Source organism: Glandiceps talaboti, chromosome 19 (assembly GCF_964340395.1).
Source record: "Glandiceps talaboti chromosome 19, keGlaTala1.1, whole genome shotgun sequence".
Lineage (NCBI taxonomy): Eukaryota > Metazoa > Hemichordata > Enteropneusta > Spengelidae > Glandiceps > Glandiceps talaboti.
In genome coordinates, this window is record NC_135567.1 from 1,300,922 (window position 1) to 1,328,705 (window position 27,784).

The window sequence follows — 27,784 nt, forward strand, 5'->3', positions numbered from 1 at the left end:
ATCTGTTATGGGCACAGTACCTTGTCTATTGTCATTGACAACTCTAAGGATCTGTTATGGGCACAGTACCTTGTCTATTGTCATTGACAACTCTAAGGATCTGTTATGGGCACAGTACCTTGTCTATTGTCATTGACAACTATGGATCTGTTATGGGCACAGTACCTTGTCTATTGTCATTGACAACTATGGATCTGTTATGGGCACAGTACCTTGTCTATTGTCATTTACATCTCTAAGGATCTGTTATGGGCACAGTACCTTGTCTATTGTCATTGACAACTATGGATCTATTATGGGCACAGTACCTTGTCTATTGTCATTGACAACTATGGATCTGTTATGGGCACAGTACCTTGTCTATTGTCATTGACAACTCTAAGGATCTGTTATAGGCACAGTACCTTGTCTATTGTCATTGACATCTCTAAGGATCTGTTATGGGCACAGTACCTTGTCTATTGTCATTGACAACTATGGATCTATTATAGGCACAGTACCTTGTCTATTGTCATTGACAACTCTAAGGATCTGTTATGGGCACAATACCTTGTCTATTGTCATTGACATCTCTATGGATCTGTTATGGGCACAGTACCTTGTCTATTGTCATTGACAACTCTATGGATCTGTTATGGGCACAATACCTTGTCTATTGTCATTGACAACTCTAAGGATCTGTTATGGGCACAGTACCTTGTCTATTGTCATTGACATCTCTAAGGATCTGTTATGGGCACAGTACCTTGTCTATTGTCATTGACAACTCTAAGGATCTGTTATGGGCACAGTACCTTGTCTATTGTCATTGACAACTATGGATCTATTATGGGCACAGTACCTTGTCTATTGTCATTGACAACTCTATGGATCTGTTATGGGCACAATACCTTGTCTATTGTCATTGACAACTCTAAGGATCTGTTATGGGCACAGTACCTTGTCTATTGTCATTGACATCTCTAAGGATCTGTTATGGGCACAGTACCTTGTCTATTGTCATTGACAACTCTAAGGATCTGTTATGGGCACAGTACCTTGTCTATTGTCATTGACAACTATGGATCTATTATGGGCACAGTACCTTGTCTATTGTCATTGACTGAGCAATGTTTTGATCCAAGGTGTCCTGTTCCCTACCATAACAATTGTGTGACACTAGAGGGCGCCCTTCACACCATCATTCTTTGTGATACTCGAACACAAGTAGTAGTCTGTGAGAGTAGAATAGACAGGGACAAACGAGGGCGCCCTTGTCATTAATTGCAACACTATCAAGCTTAAAATCACCCTTCATGAGACCATGGTGAATTATGAAGAGATAAAAATCTCTAGACATCACACAGGTTACCACGGAAACTCCATATGTTGCCATGGAAACATCTCCCACTCCTCACACACATTACCATGGAAATATCTATATCAAATATCTCATCAGAGAGTAGATGTGGAATATCACAAGAAATTCAGATCAGAAAGATTCTATTACAGACAATAATAAACCGATACATTTATATACAATATTTGCACCCCTCAAATCTAATGGAATGACTCAGCATATACTTAAATCACAATGGAATGACCCTGGCTTGTTCTGAACACAAAATATGAATAATACAAAACACATTTTTAGCAAAACATCTTAAATTGTGAACATCTCATGACACAAATTAACAACAATAACACTGATTGGCTTGATCAGGACTTGATTAGTCATAATCAGCTGAAAAGGACCAATCACAAACCTGATTTCAATCACAATCAGCTGAAAAGGACCAATCACAAACCTGATTTCAATCACAATCAGCTGAAAAGGACCAATCACAAACCTGATTTCAATCATAATCAGCTGAAAAGGACCAATCACAAACCTGATTTCAATCATAGTCAGCTGAAAAGGACCAATCACAAACCTGATTTCAATCATAATCAGCTGAAAAGGACCAATCACAAACCTGATTTCAATCATAGTCAGCTGAAAAGGACCAATCACAAACCTGATTTAATGCTTGAAAAAGATCAATCACTATCACACAATTTATGTATGCAACAAGAAAAAATTTGAAAGTAATAGAAAACCATGACTAAAAGGATGGATAACCAGACTGGTACTTACTAATACCATAGACCCTACCCACCCATGTGGAGGGTCTTTGCTAATACATAACAATTATTTAAAGCTTTCAACTACTTAAACTTTTGGAGATTTATCATATTGTATTAACAGCAGTCATAATTGTGATTGGTTGTTGACATCAGAGTAATTGAGAATTGTGATTGGTTGTTCAGTTATGACATCAGAGTAATTGAGAATTGTGATTGGTTGTTCACAGTTATGACATCAGAGTAATTGAGAATTGTGATTGGTTGTTCACAGTTATGACATCAGAGTAATTGATAATTGTGATTGGTTGTTCACAGTTATAACATCAGAGTAATTGAGAATTGTGATTGGTTGTTCAGTTATAACATCAGAGTAATTGAGAATTGTGATTGGTTGTTGACAGTTATGACATCAGAGTAATTGAGAATTGTGATTGGTTGTTCAGTTATAACATCAGAGTAATTGAGAATTGTGATTGGTTGTTGACAGTTATGACATCAGAGTAATTGAGAATTGTGATTGGTTGTTGACAGTTATGACATCAGAGTAATTGAGAATTGTGATTGGTTGTTGACAGTTATGACATCAGAGTAATTGAGAATTGTGATTGGTTGTTGACAGTTATGACATCAGAGTAATTGAGAATTGTGATTGGTTGTTGACAGTTATGACATCAGAGTAATTGAGAATTGTGATTGGTTGTTCAGTTATAACATCAGAGTAATTGAGAATTGTGATTGGTTGTTGACAGTTATGACATCAGAGTATTTGTAATCTTTATCATACACATCAAATCAAATCAAATCATATCATTATTATCCCACAAACACTTTTTGAAATATTTTTCATAATAATGTTAAACATAGCCGTTCTCATGCTCTGGAACATTCCATTACAGAGTAGGGGATTTCATACAATATTACTCATCAGGAGAGCAATCATATAAAGTAATCAATCTATTTAATTATTATTACAAGATTTTAGGTTTCATAAGTTAGACTAGTTTAACTGGAGTATTATTCCTCTATTAGACAGTCACTGAAAATTGTTATAATAGCAATAATTAGACATTGTACATGTTAATAAATGTTTGATATTATCCAAATATAGTATGGTTACAGGCTGAAATCAGGATTCATTGACAATGCTGATTATTGGGTGCAGACATAAAAATAGTGCCAATGGCGTTGTAGCACAACTATACAGTTTTTAAAAATACTGCCAATGGCGTTGTAGCACAAGTGTACTGTTTATAAAAATGTTTATCCATATGCTAGTCCATGCTAACAATAGGTGTTCATTTGCTGAATGACTATCCAGTTGCCTATCCAACCATGTTGCTATCTTTGTGACATACGCGATCATTTGCTTGTTGCTATGGGTGTGGTCATGTTGCTAGATATATTTGCATACATCTTTGAATGTTTTTGTTCACTTGACGTGTATGAATTCCTAATATTATCTTTGCAATGTACATTATCATTTGGCTGTTACTATGGGTGTGGTCTTGTTGCTAGGCACATTTGCATACATTTATTGAATGTTTATTCATTTGTCTTTCAATTCCTGTTATCTTTGCAATATATGAGATTATTTGCTTATTGCTATGGGCGTGGTCTTGTTGCTGGGCAAATTTACATACTTTTTTTGAATGTTTATTCAATTATCTATTAATCCCTGTTGTTATCTTTGTGAAATATATGACCATTTGACTGTTGCTATGGACCTGGTCATGGTTCCTAGGGATATTTGCATACTTTTTTTGAATGTTTACTCACTTGCCTACCAGATGGTTGTTATTTGACCAAAATATACTGCCATTCAGATGTTGCTAAGGGAGTGGTCATGGTTGCTAGGGACAATTGTGTCAAAATCTTTTTGAAGAAATTCTGCAAAATAACAATTCTAGAAACATCTCACCAAGTTTCAGTCTCATTGACCACGTGCTTTTTGAGATAAATTTTTGACCAAAATTCACATCTTTACACCCACAGATGCATCCCTGTTAAATTTCAGCCCAATCTCCTCGGTAGTTTTGGAATTATAGGTTCTTGACCAAAAAGACACATTTTTAGCCATAATTTGCATACTACTAAAGGAATCATCATGTCATGAACAAATCTTAATTTACTCACATCTAAGAATGTTCCCATCAAATTTCATACCAATCTGCCCAGTGGTTTTGGAGTTTCAGTTTTTTTGACCAAAAATCACATTTTTTGACCCAAAACCCATATCTCTGATGCAATCATTTTCATTTGAACAATTTCCCAACTAGACACCAGAAGTAACATGACCACCAAATATCATGGCAATCAATCCAGCAGTTTACACACACACACAGACACACACACACACACACACACACACACACACACACAGACAGACAGACAGACAGACATTTTGCCATGCCTATAGCACTACTGAACCTTCTGTTCAGTTGTGCTAAAAATCAATGTGGTTGACTTTATTGTGCCATACTCTGTGTAGAGCTCCAACAGTGATTTTATAATGTTCAAGGTATATCATATTATAAGCAACTCATTATATTAAACAAAAGATTTGAAAAAAACTTTCCAATTGTAACTAGTTTAGCTTTTATATACCTTGTGTATAATACATAGAGACAAAATATGACTGGTTTGATACAATGTAACAATTAATATAGTAATACCACACAGAGTAGCTCTCAAATCTTCATTCTAAGCATCAAACCTTTTTTTACTAAGTGATGTGAAGCTATTACAAGGTCACCACTGATTGGATAGGGTGATGTGAAGCTATTACAAGGTCACCACTGATTGGATAGGGTGATGTGAGCTATTACAAGGTCACCACTGATTGGATAGGGTGATGTGAAGCTATTACAAGGTCACCACTGATTGGATAGGGTGATGTGAAGCTATTACAAGGTCACCACTGATTGGATAGGGTGATGTGAGCTATTACAAGGTCACCACTGATTGGATAGGGTGATGTGAAGCTATTACAAGGTCACCACTGATTGGATAGGGTGATGTGAAGCTATTACAAGGTCACCACTGATTGGATAGGGTGATGTGAAGCTATTACAAGGTCACCACTGATTGGATAGGGTGATGTGAAGCTAAATGGAAAACCTACATATATACGTTATCACTCATTAACAATAAAGCAAACAAATGTACTTGTTTCCTTCGCTTTCTAACCAATCAGAATGAACCTTACAAAGTACTTCACCATATGACTTGAAAAGTACACAGTACTAACACCCAATTACCATGTCTCTACTAATCACAAAATTCATCAATTACAATGGACATGATCTAAGTTTACTACATCTGTGACCTTTGACCTTTTGTAATTTCCATTACAATCTAATATTTACATATATATTACCTTATTTAAAATACAAAAACATGCAAATGATCCATGACTTTGACCTTTAATTCAGAATATATTAAGTAAGTTTGCAAATACACAAATATGTAAAACAGTAAAACTACAATCTGAAAACCTGAAAATGATCAAAAGTGTATTATTTTTACATTGTTGTAATTCAACTGACGGGTGGTCATCATCTATGTCATTGTACAAAAAGTCATATTTTTTCGAAAACAATTTGAGTTTTTTGTGACCTAACAAATAAATTTATTAGTGTTTTATGATAAAATTTATAACTACTAGCAACTACTGTGACACTTTCATTTCATCATTTTTAGTTTACAGCCATCACTTCTGTATCCATGGAAACTGTTATTTATTTCATGCCTTTCTAAATCACCATCTTGCACCAATCAATGGGACTGACACATTCTGCACCAATAAATGGGACTGACACATTCTGCACCACTCAACGAGACTGACATATCGTGCACCAATCAATTGGGCTGACACATTCTGCACCAATCAACGAGACTGACACATTCTGCACCAATCAATGGGACTGACACATTTTGCACCAATCAGTTAAACTGATGCTTATCTTGAACCAATCAGTTCATTTGACAAATAAATCAAAATTGTGGTAAAGGCTCACACTCTGTCAACACAAATGAACTTTGACCTATATTTACATAATAATTTGTCATCCCTGACAAGTGATCTATTTTCAACAGTTACAAGATGCAGTCCAATGGTGGTGTGACTCAAGAGACCAATTGTCCATTGACATTGCCACGCAGACAACACAAGAGGGCAGTCTTCACAAAGACAGATCCAAAACATTGTTACGCACACAACACAAGAGGGCAGTCTTCACACAGACAGATCCAAAACATTGCCACGCAGACAACACAAGGACAGTCTTCACAAAGACAGATCCAAAACATTGCCACGCAGACAACACAAGAGGGCAGTCTTCAAAACATTGCATATATTAATACAGACACTAGATAGCACTATTCACACTGAAGAGTATCACACTGAATAAAACATTGTACATTAAATAGTTTCAATAAACCAAAAAAAGAAGAAGCAAGTTTTATACCATTTTTTGGTCATTAGTATCTCAGTATGAATGATTTCAATAGTAGTGGTCTTTCAAAGAAAAAATGCTAAGGACAAGTGAGACAGTCTTATCTAGTTCTTTGTTCCATTGCTAACCTTTGACCTCAGTAAGTATTCATGGCGAGTTCACCAGAGAAGTGTTTTGAATTATCATGTACCTGAGTGAAACTACACATCAAAGTATAATAATTACAAACCATGCTATCTTCACTTCCTTAATGCACAATGGTTACTACAATGCAAGGCCTGATTATTGGTTGGTACAATTCACAATGCAAGGCCTGACATTGTTACAATGCAAGGCCTGACATTGGTTGGTATAATGCACAATGCAAGGCCTGACATTGATACAATGCACAATACAAGGCCTGACAATGGTTAGTACAATGGATGGCCTGACATTGATACAATGCAAGGCCTGACATTGGTTGGTATAATGCACAATGCAAGGCCTGACATTGATACAATGCACAATACAAGGCCTGACAATGGTTAGTACAATGGATGGCCTGACATTGATACAATGCACAATACAAGGCCTGGCAATGGTTGGTACAATACACAATGCAAGGCCTGACATTGATACAATACACAATGCAAGGCCTGGCAATGGTACAATGCACAATGCAAGGCCTCACAATGGTACAATGCACAGTGCAAAGGCCTGGCAATGGTGCAATGCACAATGCAAGGCCTGACAATGGTACAATGCACAATGCAAGGCCAAGAAATAACATAAATCCTAACGTCATTAATGTTCAAAATCCATGAATGACATTGAAATAGATGACTACTAATTAGCCTCATATTGTGTTCTAGATGAAAATGATAAATTCAACAATACATCACTTTCAGATTTCATGCAAATAAAGTCTGAGACAATCCTTCCAGACAGAAAGTTCTTCATCAACTTTACTCATGGTTACTTTTGATAAATTGACTGATGATTGGCTTTAATTCATAACCACGTCTGCATCAACAGCCAATCAGATACCCTCATTAAAAAATCTGCATAATGCACTTTGCATATATGATATATGAGGTACTCATTGGAGGAATCTTATTTATGATTACATATAATATTCTATATATTAATTTCATTTCTGGATTTCATTTCTATATTATCTGTTTTCAAATGGTTGCTAGCTATTTTAAAATTGATGTCAGTATTGAAGACAACATGCACACCAAATGGGATGGATTCTGATTTAGGTCATAAAGTTATCCAATGAATAAAGAGATTCTGATTCCAATCAAAAGTCTAATATAGTATTGGATATTGAATTGAACGTCTTTCTGATTCGCGTATCACATAATTAAACAAATCTGATTCTGACTGATTCCAATGATAACAAGTATTGGATAAAAACTTATTCTTAATCAGATTCTAATCTCAACTTATGAATATTTGATGCAACAATATCTGTGATTTATAGTCTACACACAGGTCTGTAAAGCAAATCTTTATTGTGATAGGAGGTCCAATCCTAACTCCCTAGCTCAACATAAATGTGTATTTTTCTAAAATCCAAACTACAGTTTTGTCTGAAAAGTCAAGTCTGTTCACATCACCATCAAAATTGAAATTTAACATATGTGGTGAACAATGAGAATGAGGGGTTGAGGGGAGGGTGAGGGGATGAGGGTTGATAAGTGCATTCTAGTTGCATCTGCCTTCAATTCATTGTTCACAATCACAGGTACAACTATAAGTATATGATAGCGGGTTCAAAGTTCAAAGTTCAAAGGTAACAAAATAACAGGAAATCCCTTCAGCTAACAAATCACTACGTTTCTTTTTTTCTGATTTGAAATTTGGAAAAAAAAATTCATTGCATAGCAAATCAATTTATTTCAACATATAATGGCTAGTCAACTACTGGGTATTCTGGGTAGTCAACTACTGGGTATTCTGGGTAGTCAACTACTGGGTATTCTGGGTAGTCAACTACTGGGTATTCTGGGTAGTCAACTACTGGGTATTCTGGGTAGTCAACTACTAGGTATTCTGGGTAGTCAACTACTGGGTATTCTGGGTAGTCAACTACTGGGTATTCTGGCTAGTCAACTACTAGGTATTCTGGGTAGTCAACTACTGGGTATTCTGGGTAGTCAACTACTGGGTATTCTGGGTAGTCAACTACTAGGTATTCTGGGTAGTCAACTACTGGGTATTCTGGGTAGTCAACTACTGGGTATTCTGGGTAGTCAACTACTAGGTATTCTGGGTAGTCAACTACTGGGTATTCTGGGTAGTCAACTACTGGGTATTCTGGCTAGTCAACTACTAGGTATTCTGGGTAGTCAACTACTGGGTATTCTGGGTAGTCAACTACTGGGTATTCTGGGTAGTCAACTACTAGGTATTCTGGGTAGTCAACTACTGGGTATTCTGGGTAGTCAACTACTGGGTATTCTGGCTAGTCAACTACTGGGTATTCTGGGTAGTCAACTACTAGGTATTCTGGGTAGTCAACTACTGGGTATTCTGGGTAGTCAACTACTGGGTATTCTGGGTAGTCAACTACTGGGTATTCTGGCTAGTCAACTACTAGGTATTCTGGGTAGTCAACTACTGGGTATTCTGGGTAGTCAACTACTGGGTATTCTGGGTAGTCAACTACTAGGTATTCTGGGTAGTCAACTACTGGGTATTCTGGGTAGTCAACTACTAGGTATTCTGGGTAGTCAACTACTAGGTATTCTGGGTAGTCAACTACTAGGTATTCTGGGTAGTCAACTACTAGGTATTCTGGGTAGTCAACTACTGGGTATTCTGGGTAGTCAACTACTAGGTATTCTGGGTAGTCAACTACTAGGTATTCTGGGTAGTCAACTACTAGGTATTCTGGGTAGTCAACTACTAGGTATTCTGGGTAGTCAACTACTGGGTATTCTGGGTAGTCAACTACTAGGTATTCTGGGTAGTCAACTACTAGGTATTCTGGGTAGTCAACTACTAGGTATTCTGGGTAGTCAACTACTAGGTATTCTGGGTAGTCAACTACTGGGTATTCTGGGTAGTCAACTACTAGGTATTCTGGGTAGTCAACTACTAGGTATTCTGGCTAGTCAACTACTAGGTATTCTGGCTAGTCAACTACTAGGTATTCTGGGTAGTCAACTACTGGGTATTCTGGGTAGTCAACTACTGGGTATTCTGGGTAGTCAACTACTAGGTATTCTGGGTAGTCAACTACTAGGTATTCTGGGTAGTCAACTACTGGGTATTCTGGGTAGTCAACTACTGGGTATTCTGGGTAGTCAACTACTGGGTATTCTGGGTAGTCAACTACTGGGTATTCTGGGTAGTCAACTACTAGGTATTCTGGGTAAAGTTTTATACTGACAATCAAACAATTCTATTGGGTTGCAGAGGACATATCTTGTAAATGGGTACATAACAGGCCCCGGGGTATATCGCGTATAATTACCTTGGTAAACAGGGGTATACAACAAGAATATAGTGAATGTGGAAGCAGGGGTATATCTGCATTATGACCCACACATAGTTATGAGGACCCAAGTTAAAGGGGTATACAGAGTATAACACCCTGGTTTATCCTACATGTAGATATTATCAATACCAAGGCATGATGGGTAATTTAGAACAGCAAAAGGTAGATACTCAGTAAAATATGCAACATGTTGTCCCATGCCAGGGTTATATTGAATGACATACAAGGGTGAATAATTGTAATTTATCAGACATGATGGGTTATAAAGAATTTGTATAAAGGATTTGTAATAACTAGTAATTTATTTTTAGTTTATCAACATCTAGACAGGATGGTCAATACAGAAAATATCTCATGGGGGTATCATTATGTATTATTTCATTGCTAACTTGCAATAAATACCCAGCTTAGTAATAGAGATATCTACATTGTAAAGTAATATTCCCTTGCTAACATAATGCAATGACATCATCATATTGTGTAGCCATAATGCAATGACATCTTCATATTGTGTAGTCATAATGCAATGACATCATCATATTGTGTAGCCATAATGCAATGACATCATCATATTGTGTAGCCATAATGCAATGACATCATCATATTGTGTAGTAATAATGCAATGACATCATCATATTGTGTAGCCATAATGCAATGACATCATCATATTGTGTAGCCATAATGCAATGACATCATCATATTGTGTAGTAATAATGCAATGACATCATCATATTGTGTAGTAATAATGCAATGACATCATCATATTGTGTAGTAATAATGCAATGACATCATCATATTGTGTAGTCATAATGCAATGACATCATCATATTGTGTAGTCATAATGCAATGACATCATCATATTGTGTAGTCATAATGCAATGACATCATCATATTGTGTAGTCATAATGCAATGACATCATCATATTGTGTAGTCATAATGCAATGACATCATCATATTGTGTAGTCATAATGCAATGACATCATCATATTGTGTAGCCATAATGCAATGACATCATCATATTGTGTAGTCATAATGCAATGACATCATCATATTGTGTAGTCATAATGCAATGACATCATCATATTGTGTAGTCATAATGCAATGACATCATCATATTGTGTAGACACAATTTATTCCTAGTTTCTGGTGAGAATTGATTTGGTCTGCATCACAAAGTTAAATTATATAAAAATAAAACAACCAGCACTTTATTTGTGTCTCTGTTACAGTAACTTTCTTGAAAGCTGTCTAGTCTTCTTTCTTATTAGAAACTTGGTTTGCATTGTTCTCCACTCCATTTGATACGCCATCAGCCTTCATACCACTGTGTGAAAATTGACAGAAAACATGTATACTATTAAAACATTCACTTCATGTATACTATTAAAACATTCACTTCATGTATACTATTAAAACATTCACTTCATGTATACTATTAAAACATTCACTTCATGTATACTATTAAAACATTCACTTCATGTAAACTATTAAAACATTCACTTCATGTATACTATTAAAACATTCACTTCATGTATACTATTAAAACATTCACTTCATGTATACTATTAAAACATTCACTTCATGTACACTATTAAAACATTCACTTCATGTACACTATTAAAACATTCACTTAATAATAATAATGTTGGGTTCTTATATAGCGCTTTCCCACACCGTGCTCAAAGCACTTTACAATTATTACCCCTGGCTCGGATCAGAACAGCACAACGGCCCTTTAGTCTTCCTCAACTCCCCGGGGAGCATACAATCCATTGCAGCCATTTAAGCGCATAGGATTAAAGCCTTCACATTGCAACCTACATCCTACCAGGTCCCCAGTTATACAGCTGGGTTGACTGAGGCACTACTGTGTCATGTACCTCCCTGTGGCTATTTTAGTCTAACCCACTACTGTGTCCTGTACCTCCCTGTGGCTATTTTAGTCTAACCCACTACTGTGTTCTGTATCTCTCTGTGGCTATTTTAGTCTAACCCACTACTGTGTCCTGTACCTCCCTGTGGCTATTTTAGTCTAACCCACTACTGTGTCATGTACCTCCCTGTGGCTATTTTAGTCTAACCCACACTACTGTGTCATGTACCTCCCTGTGGCTATTTTAGTCTAACCCGCTACTGTGTCATGTACCTCCCTGTGGCTATTTTAGTCTAACCCACTACTGTGTCATGTACCTCCCAGTAGCTATTTTAGTCTAACCCACTACTGTGTCATGTACCTCCCTGTGGCTATTTTAGTCTAACCCACTACTGTGTCATGTACCTCCCAGTGGCTATTTTAGTCTAACCCACTACTGTGTCATGTACCTCCCTGTGGCTATTTTAGTCTAACCCACTACTGTGTCATGTACCTCCCTGTGGCTATTTTAGTCTAACCCACTACTGTGTCATGTACCTCCCTGTGGCTATTTTAGTCTAACCCACTTCTGTGTCATGTACCTCCCTGTGGCTATTTTAGTCTAACCCACTACTGTGTCATGTACCTCCCTGTGGCTATTTTAGTCTAACCCACTTCTGTGTCCTGTACCTCCCGGTGGCTATTTTAGTCTAACCCACTACTGTGTCCTGTACCTCCCTGTGGCTATTTTAGTCTAACCCACTACTGTGTCATGTACCTCCCTGTGGCTATTTTAGTCTAACCCACTTCTGTGTCCTGTACCTCCCTGTGGCTATTTTAGTCTAACCCACTACTGTGTCCTGTACCTCCCTGTGGCTATTTTAGTCTAACCCACTACTGTGTCCAGTACCTCCCTGTGGCTATTTTAGTCTAACACACTACTGTGTCCTGTACCTCCCTGTGGCTATTTTAGTCTAACCCACTACTGTGTCATGTACCTCCCAGTAGCTATTTTAGTCTAACCCACTACTGTGTCATGTACCTCCCTGTGGCTATTTTAGTCTAACCCACTACTGTGTCATGTACCTCCCAGTGGCTATTTTAGTCTAACCCACTACTGTGTCATGTACCTCCCTGTGGCTATTTTAGTCTAACCCACTACTGTGTCATGTACCTCCCTGTGGCTATTTTAGTCTAACCCACTACTGTGTCATGTACCTCCCTGTGGCTATTTTAGTCTAACCCACTTCTGTGTCATGTACCTCCCTGTGGCTATTTTAGTCTAACCCACTACTGTGTCATGTACCTCCCTGTGGCTATTTTAGTCTAACCCACTTCTGTGTCCTGTACCTCCCGGTGGCTATTTTAGTCTAACCCACTACTGTGTCCTGTACCTCCCTGTGGCTATTTTAGTCTAACCCACTACTGTGTCATGTACCTCCCTGTGGCTATTTTAGTCTAACCCACTTCTGTGTCCTGTACCTCCCTGTGGCTATTTTAGTCTAACCCACTACTGTGTCCTGTACCTCCCTGTGGCTATTTTAGTCTAACCCACTACTGTGTCCAGTACCTCCCTGTGGCTATTTTAGTCTAACACACTACTGTGTCCTGTACCTCCCTGTGGCTATTTTAGTCTAACCCACTACTGTGTCCTGTATCTCCCTGTGGCTATTTTAGTCTAACCCACTACTGTGTCCTGTACCTCCCTGTGGCTATTTTAGTCTAACCCACTACTGTGTCCTGTACCTCCCTGTGGCTATTTTAGTCTAACCCACTACTGTGTCATGTATCTCTCTGTGGCTATTTTAGTCTAACCCACTACTGTGTTCTGTACCTCCCTGTGGCTATTTTAGTCTAACCCACTACTGTGTCCTGTATCTCTCTGTGGCTATTTTAGTCTAACCCACTACTGTGTTCTGTATCTCTCTGTGGCTATTTTAGTCTAACCCACTACTGTGTCCTGTATCTCTCTGTGGCTATTTTAGTCTAACCCACTACTGTGTTCTGTATCTCTCTGTGGCTATTTTAGTCTAACCCACTACTGTGTCCTGTATCTCTCTGTGGCTATTTTAGTCTAACCCACTACTGTGTTCTGTATCTCTCTGTGGCTATTTTAGTCTAACCCACTACTGTGTTCTGTATCTCTCTGTGGCTATTTTAGTCTAACCCACTACTGTGTCCTGTATCTCTCTGTGGCTATTTTAGTCTAACCCACTACTGTGTTCTGTATCTCTCTGTGGCTATTTTAGTCTAACCCACTACTGTGTCATGTATCTCCCTGTGGCTATTATAGTCAAACCCACTACTGTGTCCTGTATCTCCCTGTGGCTATTTTAGTCTAACCCACTACTGTGTCCTGTATCTCCCTGTGGCTATTATAGTCAAACCCACTACTGTGTCATGTACCTCCCTGTGGCTATTTTAGTCTAACCCACTACTGTGTCCTGTATCTCCCTGTGGCTATTATAGTCTAACCCACTACTGTGTCCTGTACCTCCCTGTGGCTATTTTAGTCTAACCCACTACTGTGTTCTGTATCTCTCTGTGGCTATTTTAGTCTAACCCACTACTGTGTTCTGTATCTCTCTGTGGCTATTTTAGTCTAACCCACTACTGTGTCCTGTATCTCCCTGTGGCTATTATAGTCAAACCCACTACTGTGTTCTGTACTCACATACTGACTAATCAGAAGCAAGCATTAGGTGTCAATCAACCAGTTACTCAAATATTGACCAATCAGTCTTAAACTTTACCTTTTGTTTAACTGCCGCTGCATTTCATCCTCTTCAATTTCCCGGGTGTCAGTTACTTCCGATGCTTGGCCTAATGCAAGTTTTATCAATAACTGAACAATAAACTGGAAATAAACAAAACAATAAATTCATTATTCTATATCAGCATTCCAGTCATTAGAGAGACAGAAAGTTTTCTACCATGGCCACTTGGAGTGATGTTAAGTAGCTTTAGACACATTGTTAGGACAACAATCACTACTTGACTATAGTGAGAATATGATGCCCTGCACCTCACTCCATCCTAATAATTGACTTATTTTATTTCATATTGACAGGATCCCCTAGGTAGCTAAGTAACTTGGATAGGATCCCTAGGTAGCTAAGTAACTTTGATAGGATCTCTAGGTAGCTAAGTAACTTGGATAGGATACCTAGGTAGCTAAGTAACTTGGATAGGATCTCTAGGTAGCTAAGTAACTTTGATAGGATCTCTAGGTAGCTAAGTAACTTGGATAGGATCCCTAGGTAGCTAAGTAACTTGGATAGGATCTCTAGGTAATGAAGTAACTTGGATAGGATACCTAGGTAGCTAAGTAACTTGGATAGGATACCTAGGTAGCTAAGTAACTTGGATAGGATACCTAGGTAGCTAAGTAACTTGGATAGGATCTCAAGGTAATGAAGTAACTTGGATTGGATCTCTAGGTAGCTAAGTAACTTGGATAGGATCCCTAGGTAGCTAAGTAACTTTGATAGGATCTCTAGGTAGCTAAGTCACTTGGATAGGATACCTAGGTAATGAAGTAACTTGGATAGGATACCTAGGTAACTAAGTAATTTGGATAGGATACCTAGGTAATGAAGTAACTTGGATATGATCCCTAGGTAGCTAAGTAACTTGGATAGGATCTCTAGGTAACGAAGTAACTTGGATAGGATACCTAGGTCGCTAAGTAACTTGGATAGGATCCCTAGGTAGCTAAGTAACTTGGATAGGATCTCTAGGTAGCTAAGTAACTTGGATAGGATACCTAGGTAGCTAAGTAACTTGGATAGGATACCTAGGTAGCCAAGTAACTTGGATAGGATCCCTAGGTAGCTAAGTAACTTGGATAGGATCTCTAGGTAACGAAGTAACTTGGATAGGATACCTAGGTCGCTAAGTAACTTGGATAGGATCCCTAGGTAGCTAAGTAACTTGGATAGGATCTCTAGGTAGCTAAGTAACTTGGATAGGATACCTAGGTCGCTAAGTAACTTGGATAGGATACCTAGGTAGCCAAGTAACTTGGATAGGATCCCTAGGTAGCTAAGTAACTTGGATAGGATCTCTAGGTAACGAAGTAACTTGGATAGGATCCCTAGGTAGCTAAGTAACTTGGATAGGATCCCTAGGTAGCTAAGTAACTTGGATAGGATCTCTAGGTAGCTAAGTAACTTGGATAGGATACCTAGGTAGCTAAGTAACTTGGATAGGATACCTAGGTAGCCAAGTAACTTGGATAGGATCCCTAGGTAGCTAAGTAACTTGGATTGGATCTCTAGGTAGCTAAGTAACTTGGATAGGATCTCTAGGTTGCTAAGTAACTTGGATAGGATCCCTAGGTAGCTAAGTAACTTGGATAGGATACCTAGGTAGCTAAGTAACTTGGATTGGATACCTAGGTAATGAAGTAACTTGGATAGGATCTCTAGGTAGCTAAGTAACTTGGATAGGATCCCTAGGTAGCTAAGTAACTTGGATAGGATACCTAGGTAGCTAAGTAACTTGGATAGGATCCCTAGGTAGCTAAGTAACTTGGATAGGATATCTAGGTAACGAAGTAACTTGGATTGGATCTCTAGGTAGCTAAGTAACTTGGATAGGATACCTAGGTTGCTAAGTAACTTGGATAGGATACCTAGGTAACTAAGTAACTTGGATTGGATCTCTAGGTAGCTAAGTAACTTGGATAGGATCCCTAGGTAACTAAGTAACTTGGATAGGATCTCTAGATAGCTAAGTAACTTGGATAGGATACCTAGGTAGCTAAGTAACTTGGATAGGATACCTAGGTAGCTAAGTAACTTGGATAGGATCCCTAGGTAGCTAAGTAACTTGGATAGGATCTCTAGGTAGCTAAGTAACTTGGATAGGATACCTAGGTAACGAAGTAACTTGGATAGGATACCTAGGTAGCTAAGTAACTTGGATAGGATATCTAGGTAACGAAGTAACTTGGATAGGATACCTAGGTAACGAAGTAACTTGGATAGGATACCTAGGTAACGAAGTAACTTGGATTGGATCTCTAGGTAGCTAAGTAACTTGGATAGGATCTCTAGGTAGCTAAGTAACTTGGATAGGATCCCTAGGTAGCTAAGTAACTTTGATAGGATCTCTAGGTAGCTAAGTAACTTGGATAGGATACCTAGGTAGCTAAGTAACTTGGATAGGATCTCTAGGTAGCTAAGTAACTTTGATAGGATCTCTAGGTAGGTAAGTAACTTGGATAGGATACCTAGGTAGCTAAGTAACTTGGATAGGATCTCTAGGTAGCTAAGTAACTTTGATAGGATCTCTAGGTAGCTAAGTAACTTGGATAGGATCTCTAGGTAGCTAAGTAACTTGGATAGGATACCTAGGTTGCTAAGTAACTTGGATAGGATACCTAGGTAGCTAAGTAACTTGGATAGGATCTCTAGGTAGCTAAGTAACTTGGATAGGATACCTAGGTAACTAAGTAACTTGGATAGGATCTCTAGGTAGCTAAGTAACTTGGATTGGATCCCTAGGTAGCTAAGTAACTTGGATAGGATACCTAGGTAGCTAAGTAACTTGGATAGGATACCTAGGTAACGAAGTAACTTGGATAGGATCCCCTAGGTAGCTAAGTAACTTGGATAGGATCCCTAGGTAACGAAGTAACTTGGATAGGATACCTAGGTAACGAAGTAACTTGGATAGGATACCTAGGTTGCTAAGTAACTTGGATAGGATCTCTAGGTAGCTAAGTAACTTGGATAGGATCTCTAGGTAGCTAAGTAACTTGGATAGGATACCTAGGTTGCTAAGTAACTTGGATAGGATACCTAGGTTGCTAAGTAACTTGGATAGGATACCTAGGTAGCTAAGTAACTTGGATAGGATACCTAGGTAGCTAAGTAACTTGGATTGGATACCTAGGTAGCTAAGTAACTTGGATAGGATACCTAGGTAGCTAAGTAACTTGGATTGGATACCTAGGTAGCTAAGTAACTTGGATAGGATCTCTAGGTAGCTAAGTAATTTGGATAGGATACCTAGGTAATGAAGTAACTTGGATAGGATACCTAGGTAGCTAAGTAACTTGGATTGGATACCTAGGTAGCTAAGTAACTTGGATTGGATACCTAGGTAGCTAAGTAACTTGGATAGGATCTCTAGGTAGCTAAGTAATTTGGATAGGATACCTAGGTAATGAAGTAACTTGGATAGGATACCTAGGTAGCTAAGTAACTTGGATAGGATCCCTAGGTAACGAAGTAACTTGGATAGGATACCTAGGTAACGAAGTAACTTGGATAGGATACCTAGGTAACGAAGTAACTTGGATAGGATCTCTAGGTAGCTAAGTAACTTGGATAGGATCTCTAGGTAGCTAAGTAACTTGGATAGGATACCTAGGTAGCTAAGTAACTTGGATAGGATCCCTAGGTAACGAAGTAACTTGGATAGGATACCTAGGTAGCTAAGTAACTTGGATAGGATCTCTAGGTAGCTAAGTAACTTGGATAGGATCTCTAGGTAGCTAAGTAACTTGGATAGGATACCTAGGTAGCTAAGTAACTTGGATAGGATCCCTAGGTAACGAAGTAACTTGGATAGGATACCTAGGTAGCTAAGTAACTTGGATAGGATCCCTAGGTAGCTAAGTAACTTGGATAGGATCCCTAGGTAGCTAAGTAACTTGGATAGGATCTCTAGGTAGCTAAGTAACTTGGATAGGATACCTAGGTAGCCAAGTAACTTGGATAGGATCCCTAGGTAGCTAAGTAACTTGGATAGGATCCCTAGGTAGCTAAGTAACTTGGATAGGATCTCTAGGTAACGAAGTAACTTGGATAGGATCCCTAGGTAGCTAAGTAACTTGGATAGGATCTCTAGGTAGCTAAGTAACTTGGATAGGATACCTAGGTAGCTAAGTAACTTGGATAGGATACCTAGGTAGCCAAGTAACTTGGATAGGATCCCTAGGTAGCTAAGTAACTTGGATTGGATCTCTAGGTAGCTAAGTAACTTGGATAGGATCTCTAGGTTGCTAAGTAACTTGGATAGGATCCCTAGGTAGCTAAGTAACTTGGATAGGATACCTAGGTAGCTAAGTAACTTGGATTGGATACCTAGGTAATGAAGTAACTTGGATAGGATCTCTAGGTAGCTAAGTAACTTGGATAGGATCCCTAGGTAGCTAAGTAACTTGGATAGGATACCTAGGTAGCTAAGTAACTTGGATAGGATCCCTAGGTAGCTAAGTAACTTGGATAGGATCTCAAGGTAACGAAGTAACTTGGATTGGATATCTAGGTAGCTAAGTAACTTGGATAGGATACCTAGGTTGCTAAGTAACTTGGATAGGATACCTAGGTTGCTAAGTAACTTGGATAGGATACCTAGGTAACGAAGTAACTTTGATAGGATCTCTAGGTAGCTAAGTAACTTGGATAGGATACCTAGGTTGCTAAGTAACTTGGATAGGATCTCTAGGTAGCTAAGTAACTTGGATAGGATCCCTAGGTAGCTAAGTAATTTGGATAGGATACCTAGGTTGCTAAGTAACTTGGATAGGATACCTAGGTAGCTAAGTAACTTGGATAGGATCCCTAGGTTGCTAAATAACTTGGATAGGATACCTAGGTAACGAAGTAACTTGGATAGGATCCCTAGGTAGCTAAGTAACTTGGATAGGACCCCCTAGGTAGCTAAGTAACTTGGATAGGATACCTAGGTAACGAAGTAACTTGGATAGGATACCTAGGTTGCTAAGTAACTTGGATAGGATCCCTAGGTAAAGAAGTAACTTGAATAGGATACCTAGGTAGCTAAGTAACTTGGATAGGACCCCCTAGGTAGCTAAGTAACTTGGATAGGATCCCTAGGTAACGAAGTAACTTGAATAGGATACCTAGGTAGCTAAGTAACTTGGATAGGACCCCCTAGGTAGCTAAGTAACTTGGATAGGATCCCTAAGTAGCTAAGTAACTTGGATAGGATACCTTGGTAGCTAAGTAACTTGAATAGGATACCTAGGTAGCTAAGTAACTTGGATAGGATCCCTAGGTAGCTAAGTAACTTGGATAGGATACCTAGGTAGCTAAGTAACTTGGATAGGATCTCTAGGTAGCTAAGTAACTTGGATATGATCCCTAGGTAGCTAAGTAACTTGGATATGATCCCTAGGTAGCTAAGTAACTTGGATAGGATCTCTAGATAGCTAAGTAACTTGGATAGGATCCCTAGGTAGCTAAGTAACTTGGATAGGATACCTAGGTAGCTAAAAACTTGGATAGGACCACCTCGGTAGCTAAGTAACTTGGATAGGATCTCTAGGTAGCTAAGTAACTTGGATAGGATCCCTAGGTAGCTAAGTAACTTGGATAGGATACCTAGGTAATGAAGTAACTTGGATAGGATCTCTAGGTAGCTAAGTAACTTGGATAGGATCCCTAGGTAGCTAAGTAACTTGGATAGGATCCCTAGGTAGCTAAGTAACTTGGATAGGATCTCTAGGTAGCTAAGTAACTTGGATAGGATACCTAGGTTGCTAAGTAACTTGGATAGGATCTCTAGGTAGCTAAGTAACTTGGATAGGATACCTAGGTTGCTAAGTAACTTGGATAGGATACCTAGGTAATGAAGTAACTTGGATAGGATCCCTAGGTAACGAAGTAACTTGGATAGGATCCCTAGGTAGCTAAGTAACTTGGATAGGATACCTAGGTAGCTAAGTAACTTGGATAGGATCCCTAGGTAGCTAAGTAACTTGGATAGGATCTCTAGGTAGCTAAGTAACTTGGATAGGATCCCTAGGTAGCTAAGTAACTTGGATAGGATCCCTAGGTAGCTAAGTAACTTGGATAGGATCCCTAAGTAGCTAAGTAACTTGGATAGGATACCTTGGTAGCTAAGTAACTTGAATAGGATACCTAGGTAGCTAAGTAACTTGGATAGGATCCCTAGGTAGCTAAGTAACTTGGATAGGATCTCTAGGTAGCTAAGTAACTTGGATAGGATCCCTAGGTAGCTAAGTAACTTGGATAGCATCCCTAGGTAGCTAAGTAACTTGGATAGGATCTCTAGGTAGCTAAGTAACTTGGATAGGACCACCTAGGTTGCTAAGTAACTTGGATAGGATCCCTAGGTAGCTAAGTAACTTGGATAGGATACCTAGGTAGCTAAGTAACTTGGATAGGATACCTAGGTAGCTAAGTAACTTGGATAGGATCTCTAGGTAGCTAAGTAACTTGGATAGGATACCTAGGTAATGAAGTAACTTGGATAGGATCTCTAGGTAACGAAGTGACTTGGATTGGATCTCTAGGTAGCTAAGTAACTTGGATAGGATCCCTAGGTAGCTAAGTAACTTGGATAGGATCCCTAGGTAACTAAGTAACTTGGATAGGATCCCTAGGTAACTAAGTAACTTGGATTGGATCTCTAGGTAGCTAAGTAACTTGGATAGGATACCTAGGTAGCTAAGTAACTTGGATAGGATACCAAGGTAGCTAAGTAGCTTGGATAGGATCCCTAGGTAGCTAAGTAACTTGGATAGGATCCCTAGGTAGCTAAGTAACTTGGATAGGATACCTAGGTAGCTAAGTAACTTGGATAGGATACCTAGGTAGCTAAGTAACTTGGATAGGATACCTAGGTAACTAAGTAACTTGGATTGGATCTCTAGGTAGCTAAGTAACTTGGATAGGATACCTAGGTAGCTAAGTAACTTGGATAGGATACCAAGGTAGCTAAGTAGCTTGGATAGGATCCCTAGGTAGCTAAGTAACTTGGATAGGATCCCTAGGTAGCTAAGTAACTTGGATAGGATACCTAGGTAGCTAAGTAACTTGGATAGGATACCTAGGTAGCTAAGTAACTTGGATAGGATACCTAGGTAGTGAAGTAACTTGGATAGGATCCCTAGGTAGCTAAGTAACTTGGATAGGATCCCTAGGTAGCTAAGTAACTTGGATAGGATCTCTAGGTAGCCAAGTAACTTGGATAGGATCTCTAGGTAGCTAAGTAACTTGGATAGGATACCTAGGTAATGAAGTAACTTGGATAGGATCCCTAGGTAACGAAGTAACTTGGATAGGATCCCTAGGTAGCTAAGTAACTTGGATAGGATCCCTAGGTAGCTAAGTAACTTGGATAGGATCTCTAGGTAGCTAAGTAACTTGGATAGGATACCTAGGTAGCTAAGTAACTTGGATAGGATACCTAGGTAACGAAGTAACTTGGATAGGATCCCTAGGTAGCTAAGTAACTTGGATAGGATCTCTAGGTAGCTAAGTAACTTGGATAGGATACCTAGGTTGCTAAGTAACTTGGATAGGATCTCTAGGTAGCTAAGTAACTTGGATACGATCTCTAGGTAGCTAAGTAACTTGGATAGGATCCCTAGGTTGCTAAGTAACTTGGATAGGATACCTAGGTAGCTAAGTAACTTGGATAGGATCTCTAGGTAGCTAAGTAACTTGGATACGATCTCTAGGTAGCTAAGTAACTTGGATAGGACCCCTAGGTAGCTAAGTAACTTGGATAGGATACCTAGGTTGCTAAGTAACTTGGATAGGATACCTAGGTAACGAAGTAACTTGGATAGGATCCCTAGGTAGCTAAGTAACTTGGATACAATCTCTAGGTAGCTAAGTAACTTGGATAGGATACCTAGGTAGCTAAGTAACTTGGATAGGATCCCTAGGTAGCTAAGTAACTTGGATAGGATCTCTAGGTAGCTAAGTAACTTGGATAGGATCCCTAGGTAGCTAAGTAACTTGGATACGATCTCTAGGTTGCTAAGTAACTTTAATAGGATCCCTAGGTAGCTAAGTAACTTGGATAGGATCTCTAGGTAGCTAAGTAACTTGGATAGGATCTCTAGGTAACGAAGTAACTTGGATAGGATACCTAGGTAACGAAGTAACTTGGATAGGATACCTAGGTAGCTAAGTAACTTGGATAGGACCCCTAGGTAGCTAAGTAACTTGGATAGGATACCTAGGTTGCTAAGTAACTTGGATAGGATACCTAGGTAGCTAAGTAACTTGGATAGGATCTCTAGGTAGCTAAGTAACTTGGATAGGATCTCTAGGTAGCTAAGTAACTTGGATAGGATCTCTAGGTAACGAAGTAACTTGGATAGGATACCTAGGTAACGAAGTAACTTGGATAGGATACCTAGGTTGCTAAGTAACTTGGATAGGATACCTAGGTAGCTAAGTAACTTGGATAGGATACCTAGGTAGCTAAGTAACTTGGATAGGATACCTAGGTAACTAAGTAACTTGGATAGGATCTCTAGGTAGCTAAGTAACTTGGATAGGATACCTAGGTTGCTAAGTAACTTGGATAGGATCTCTAGGTAGCTAAGTAACTTGGATACGATCTCTAGGTAGCTAAGTAACTTGGATAGGATCCCTAGGTTGCTAAGTAACTTGGATAGGATCTCTAGGTAGCTAAGTAACTTGGATAGGATCTCTAGGTAGCTAAGTAACTTGGATAGGATACCTAGGTAACGAAGTAACTTGGATAGGATACCTAGGTAACGAAGTAACTTGGATAGGATCCCTAGGTTGCTAAGTAACTTGGATAGGATCTCTAGGTAGCTAAGTAACTTGGATAGGATCTCTAGGTTGCTAAGTAACTTGGATAGGATACCTAGGTTGCTAAGTAACTTGGATAGGATCTCTAGGTAGCTAAGTAACTTGGATTGGATATCTAGGTAACGAAGTAACTTGGATAGGATACCTAGGTAACGAAGTAACTTGGATAGGATACCTAGGTTGCTAAGTAACTTGGATAGGATACCTAGGTAGCTAAGTAACTTGGATAGGATACCTAGGTAACGAAGTAACTTGGATAGGATCCCTAGGTAGCTAAGTAACTTGGATAGGATCTCTAGGTAGCTAAGTAACTTGGATAGGATACCTAGGTTGCTAAGTAACTTGGATAGGATCTCTAGGTAGCTAAGTAACTTGGATACGATCTCTAGGTAGCTAAGTAACTTGGATAGGATCCCTAGGTTGCTAAGTAACTTGGATAGGATACCTAGGTAGCTAAGTAACTTGGATAGGATCTCTAGGTAGCTAAGTAACTTGGATACGATCTCTAGGTAGCTAAGTAACTTGGATAGGACCCCTAGGTAGCTAAGTAACTTGGATAGGATACCTAGGTTGCTAAGTAACTTGGATAGGATACCTAGGTAACGAAGTAACTTGGATAGGATCCCTAGGTAGCTAAGTAACTTGGATACAATCTCTAGGTAGCTAAGTAACTTGGATAGGATACCTAGGTAGCTAAGTAACTTGGATAGGATCCCTAGGTAGCTAAGTAACTTGGATAGGATCTCTAGGTAGCTAAGTAACTTGGATAGGATCCCTAGGTAGCTAAGTAACTTGGATACGATCTCTAGGTTGCTAAGTAACTTTAATAGGATCCCTAGGTAGCTAAGTAACTTGGATAGGATCTCTAGGTAGCTAAGTAACTTGGATAGGATCTCTAGGTAACGAAGTAACTTGGATAGGATACCTAGGTTGCTAAGTAACTTGGATAGGATCTCTAGGTAGCTAAGTAACTTGGATAGGATCTCTAGGTAACGAAGTAACTTGGATAGGATACCTAGGTTGCTAAGTAACTTGGATAGGATCCCTAGGTAGCTAAGTAACTTGGATAGGATCCCTAGGTAGCTAAGTAACTTGGATAGGATCCCTAGGTAACGAAGTAACTTGGATAGGATACCTAGGTAACGAAGTAACTTGGATAGGATACCTAGGTAGCTAAGTAACTTGGATAGGATCCCTAGGTTGCTAAGTAACTTGGATTGGATCTCTAGGTAGCTAAGTAACTTGGATAGGATACCTAGGTAGCTAAGTAACTTGGATAGGATACCTAGGTAACGAAGTAACTTGGATTGGATACCTAGGTTGCTAAGTAACTTGGATAGGATCTCTAGGTAACGAAGTAACTTGGATTGGATACCTAGGTAGCTAAGTAACTTGGATAGGATACCTAGGTAACGAAGTAACTTGGATTGGATACCTAGGTTGCTAAGTAACTTGGATTGGATCTCTAGGTTGCTAAGTAACTTGGATAGGATCTCTAGGTAACGAAGTAACTTGGATAGGATACCTAGGTTGCTAAGTAACTTGGATAGGATCCCTAGGTAGCTAAGTAACTTGGATAGGACCCCCTAGGTAGCTAAGTAACTTGGATAGGATCCCTAGGTAGCTAAGTAAACTGGATAGGATCCCTAGGTTGCTAAGTAACTTGGATAGGACCCCCTAGGTAGCTAAGTAACTTGGATAGGATCCCTAGGTATCTAAATAATATTGTTTTTTTTATTTGGACAGGGTCCTTGGTTAGCCAAGTATAGGGTCCCTAGCTAGCCAAGTAAAGGGTCCCTAGGTAGCTAAGTATAGGGTCCCTATGTAGCCAAGTATAGAATCCCTAGGTAGGTGAGTATAGAGTTCCTAGGTAGCCAAGTATAGAGTCCCTAGGTAGCTGAGTATAGAGTCCCTAGGTAGCAAAGTATAGGGTCCCTAGGTAGCCAAGTATAGGGTCCAAAGGTAGCCAAGTATAGGGTCCCTAGGTAGCCGAGTATAGGGTCCCTACATAGCTGAGTATAGGGTCCCTAGGTAGCCAAGTATAGGGTTCCTAGGTAGCCAAGTATAGGGGCCCTAGGTAGCCAAGTATAGAGTCCCTAGGTAGCCAAGTATAAAGTCCCTAGGTAGGTTAGTATAGGGTCCCTAGGTAGCCAAGTATAGGGTCCCTAGGTAGCCGAGTATAGAGTCCCTAGGTAGCCAAGTATAGAGTCCCTAGGTAGGTTAGTATAGGGTCCCTAGGTAGCCAAGTATAGGGTCCCTAGGTAGGTTAGTATAGGGTCCCTAGGTAGCCAAGTATAGAGTCCCTAGGTAGCCAAGTATAGAGTCCCTACGTAGCCAAGTATAGGGTCCCTAGGTAGCCAAGTATAGGGTCCCTAGGTAGCCAAGTATAGAGTCCCTAGGTAGGTTAGTATAGGGTCCCTAGGTAGCCGAGTATAGAGTCCCTAGGTAGCCAAGTATAGAGTCCCTAGGTAGGTTAGTATAGGGTCCCTAGGTAGCCAAGTATAGGGTCCCTAGGTAGCCGAGTATAGAGTCCCTAGGTAGCCAAGTATAGAGTCCCTAGGTAGGTTAGTATAGGGTCCCTAGGTAGCCAAGTATAGGGTCCCTAGGTAGCCAAGTATAGGGTCCCTAGGTAGCCAAGTATAGAGTCCCTAGGTAGGTTAGTATAGGGTCCCTAGGTAGGTTAGTATAGAGTCCCTAGGTAGGTTAGTATAGGGTCCCTAGGTAGCCAAGTATAGGGTCCCTAGGTAGCCGAGTATAGGGTCCTAAGGTAGCCTAGTATAGAGTCCCTAGGTAGCCAAGTATTGAGTCCCTAGGTAGCCAAGTATAGGGTCCCTAGCTAGCCAAGTAAAGGGTCCCTAGGTAGCTAAGTATAGGGTCCCTATGTAGCCAAGTATAGAATCCCTAGGTAGGTGAGTATAGAGTTCCTAGGTAGCCAAGTATAGAGTCCCTAGGTAGCTGAGTATAGAGTCCCTAGGTAGCAAAGTATAGGGTCCCTAGGTAGCCAAGTATAGGGTCCCAAGGTAGCCAAGTATAGGGTCCCTAGGTAGCCGAGTATAGGGTCCCTACATAGCTGAGTATAGGGTCCCTAGGTAGCCAAGTATAGGGTCCCTAGGTAGCCAAGTATAGGGTCCCTAGGTAGCCAAGTATAGAGTCCCTAGGTAGCCAAGTATAGAGTCCCTAGGTAGGTTAGTATAGGGTCCCTAGGTAGCCAAGTATAGGGTCCCTAGGTAGCCGAGTATAGAGTCCCTAGGTAGCCAAGTATAGAGTCCCTAGGTAGGTTAGTATAGGGTCCCTAGGTAGCCAAGTATAGGGTCCCTAGGTAGCCAAGTACAGGGTCCCTAGGTAGCCAAGTATATCGTCCCTAGGTAGCCAAGTATAGAGTCCCTACGTAGCCAAGTATAGGGTCCCTAGGTAGCCAAGTATAGGGTCCCTAGGTAGCCAAGTATAGAGTCCCTAGGTAGGTTAGTATAGGGTCCCTAGGTAGCCGAGTATAGAGTCCCTAGGTAGCCAAGTATAGAGTCCCTAGGTAGGTTAGTATAGGGTCCCTAGGTAGCCAAGTATAGGGTCCCTAGGTAGCCGAGTATAGAGTCCCTAGGTAGCCAAGTATAGAGTCCCTAGGTAGGTTAGTATAGGGTCCCTAGGTAGCCAAGTATAGGGTCCCTAGGTAGCCAAGTATAGGGTCCCTAGGTAGCCAAGTATAGAGTCCCTAGGTAGGTTAGTATAGGGTCCCTAGGTAGGTTAGTATAGAGTCCCTAGGTAGGTTAGTATAGGGTCCCTAGGTAGCCAAGTATAGGGTCCCTAGGTAGCCGAGTATAGGGTCCTAAGGTAGCCGAGTATAGAGTCCCTAGGTAGCCAAGTATAGAGTCCCTAGGTAGCCAAGTATAGGGTCCCTAGCTAGCCAAGTAAAGGGTCCCTAGGTAGCTAAGTATAGGGTCCCTATGTAGCCAAGTATAGAATCCCTAGGTAGGTGAGTATAGAGTTCCTAGGTAGCCAAGTATAGAGTCCCTAGGTAGCTGAGTATAGAGTCCCTAGGTAGCCAAGTATAGGGTCCCTAGGTAGCCAAGTACAGGGTCCCTAGGTAGCCAAGTATATCGTCCCTAGGTAGCCAAGTATAGAGTCCCTACGTAGCCAAGTATAGGGTCCCTAGGTAGCCAAGTATAGGGTCCCTAGGTAGCCAAGTATAGAGTCCCTAGGTAGGTTAGTATAGGGTCCCTAGGTAGCCGAGTATAGAGTCCCTAGGTAGCCAAGTATAGAGTCCCTAGGTAGGTTAGTATAGGGTCCCTAGGTAGCCAAGTATAGGGTCCC

At 39.9% G+C, this 27,784-nt stretch overlaps 1 protein-coding gene across 1 annotated transcript in view; it reads right to left on the reverse strand.

The window, feature by feature from the left end:
• Nucleotides 1-11,153: 11,153 nt before the first annotated feature.
• Nucleotides 11,154-27,784, reverse strand: part of LOC144450356 (ceramide synthase 1-like) — a 51,014-nt gene continuing 34,383 nt past the window's right edge. The window contains exons 6-7 of the mRNA XM_078140958.1: nucleotides 14,657-14,760; nucleotides 11,154-11,375 (exon numbers count right to left, since the gene is read on the reverse strand). Coding sequence (XP_077997084.1) covers nucleotides 11,300-11,375; nucleotides 14,657-14,760 — 180 coding nt within the window. The 3' untranslated portion in view covers nucleotides 11,154-11,299. The remainder of the gene's footprint in view (nucleotides 11,376-14,656; nucleotides 14,761-27,784) is intronic.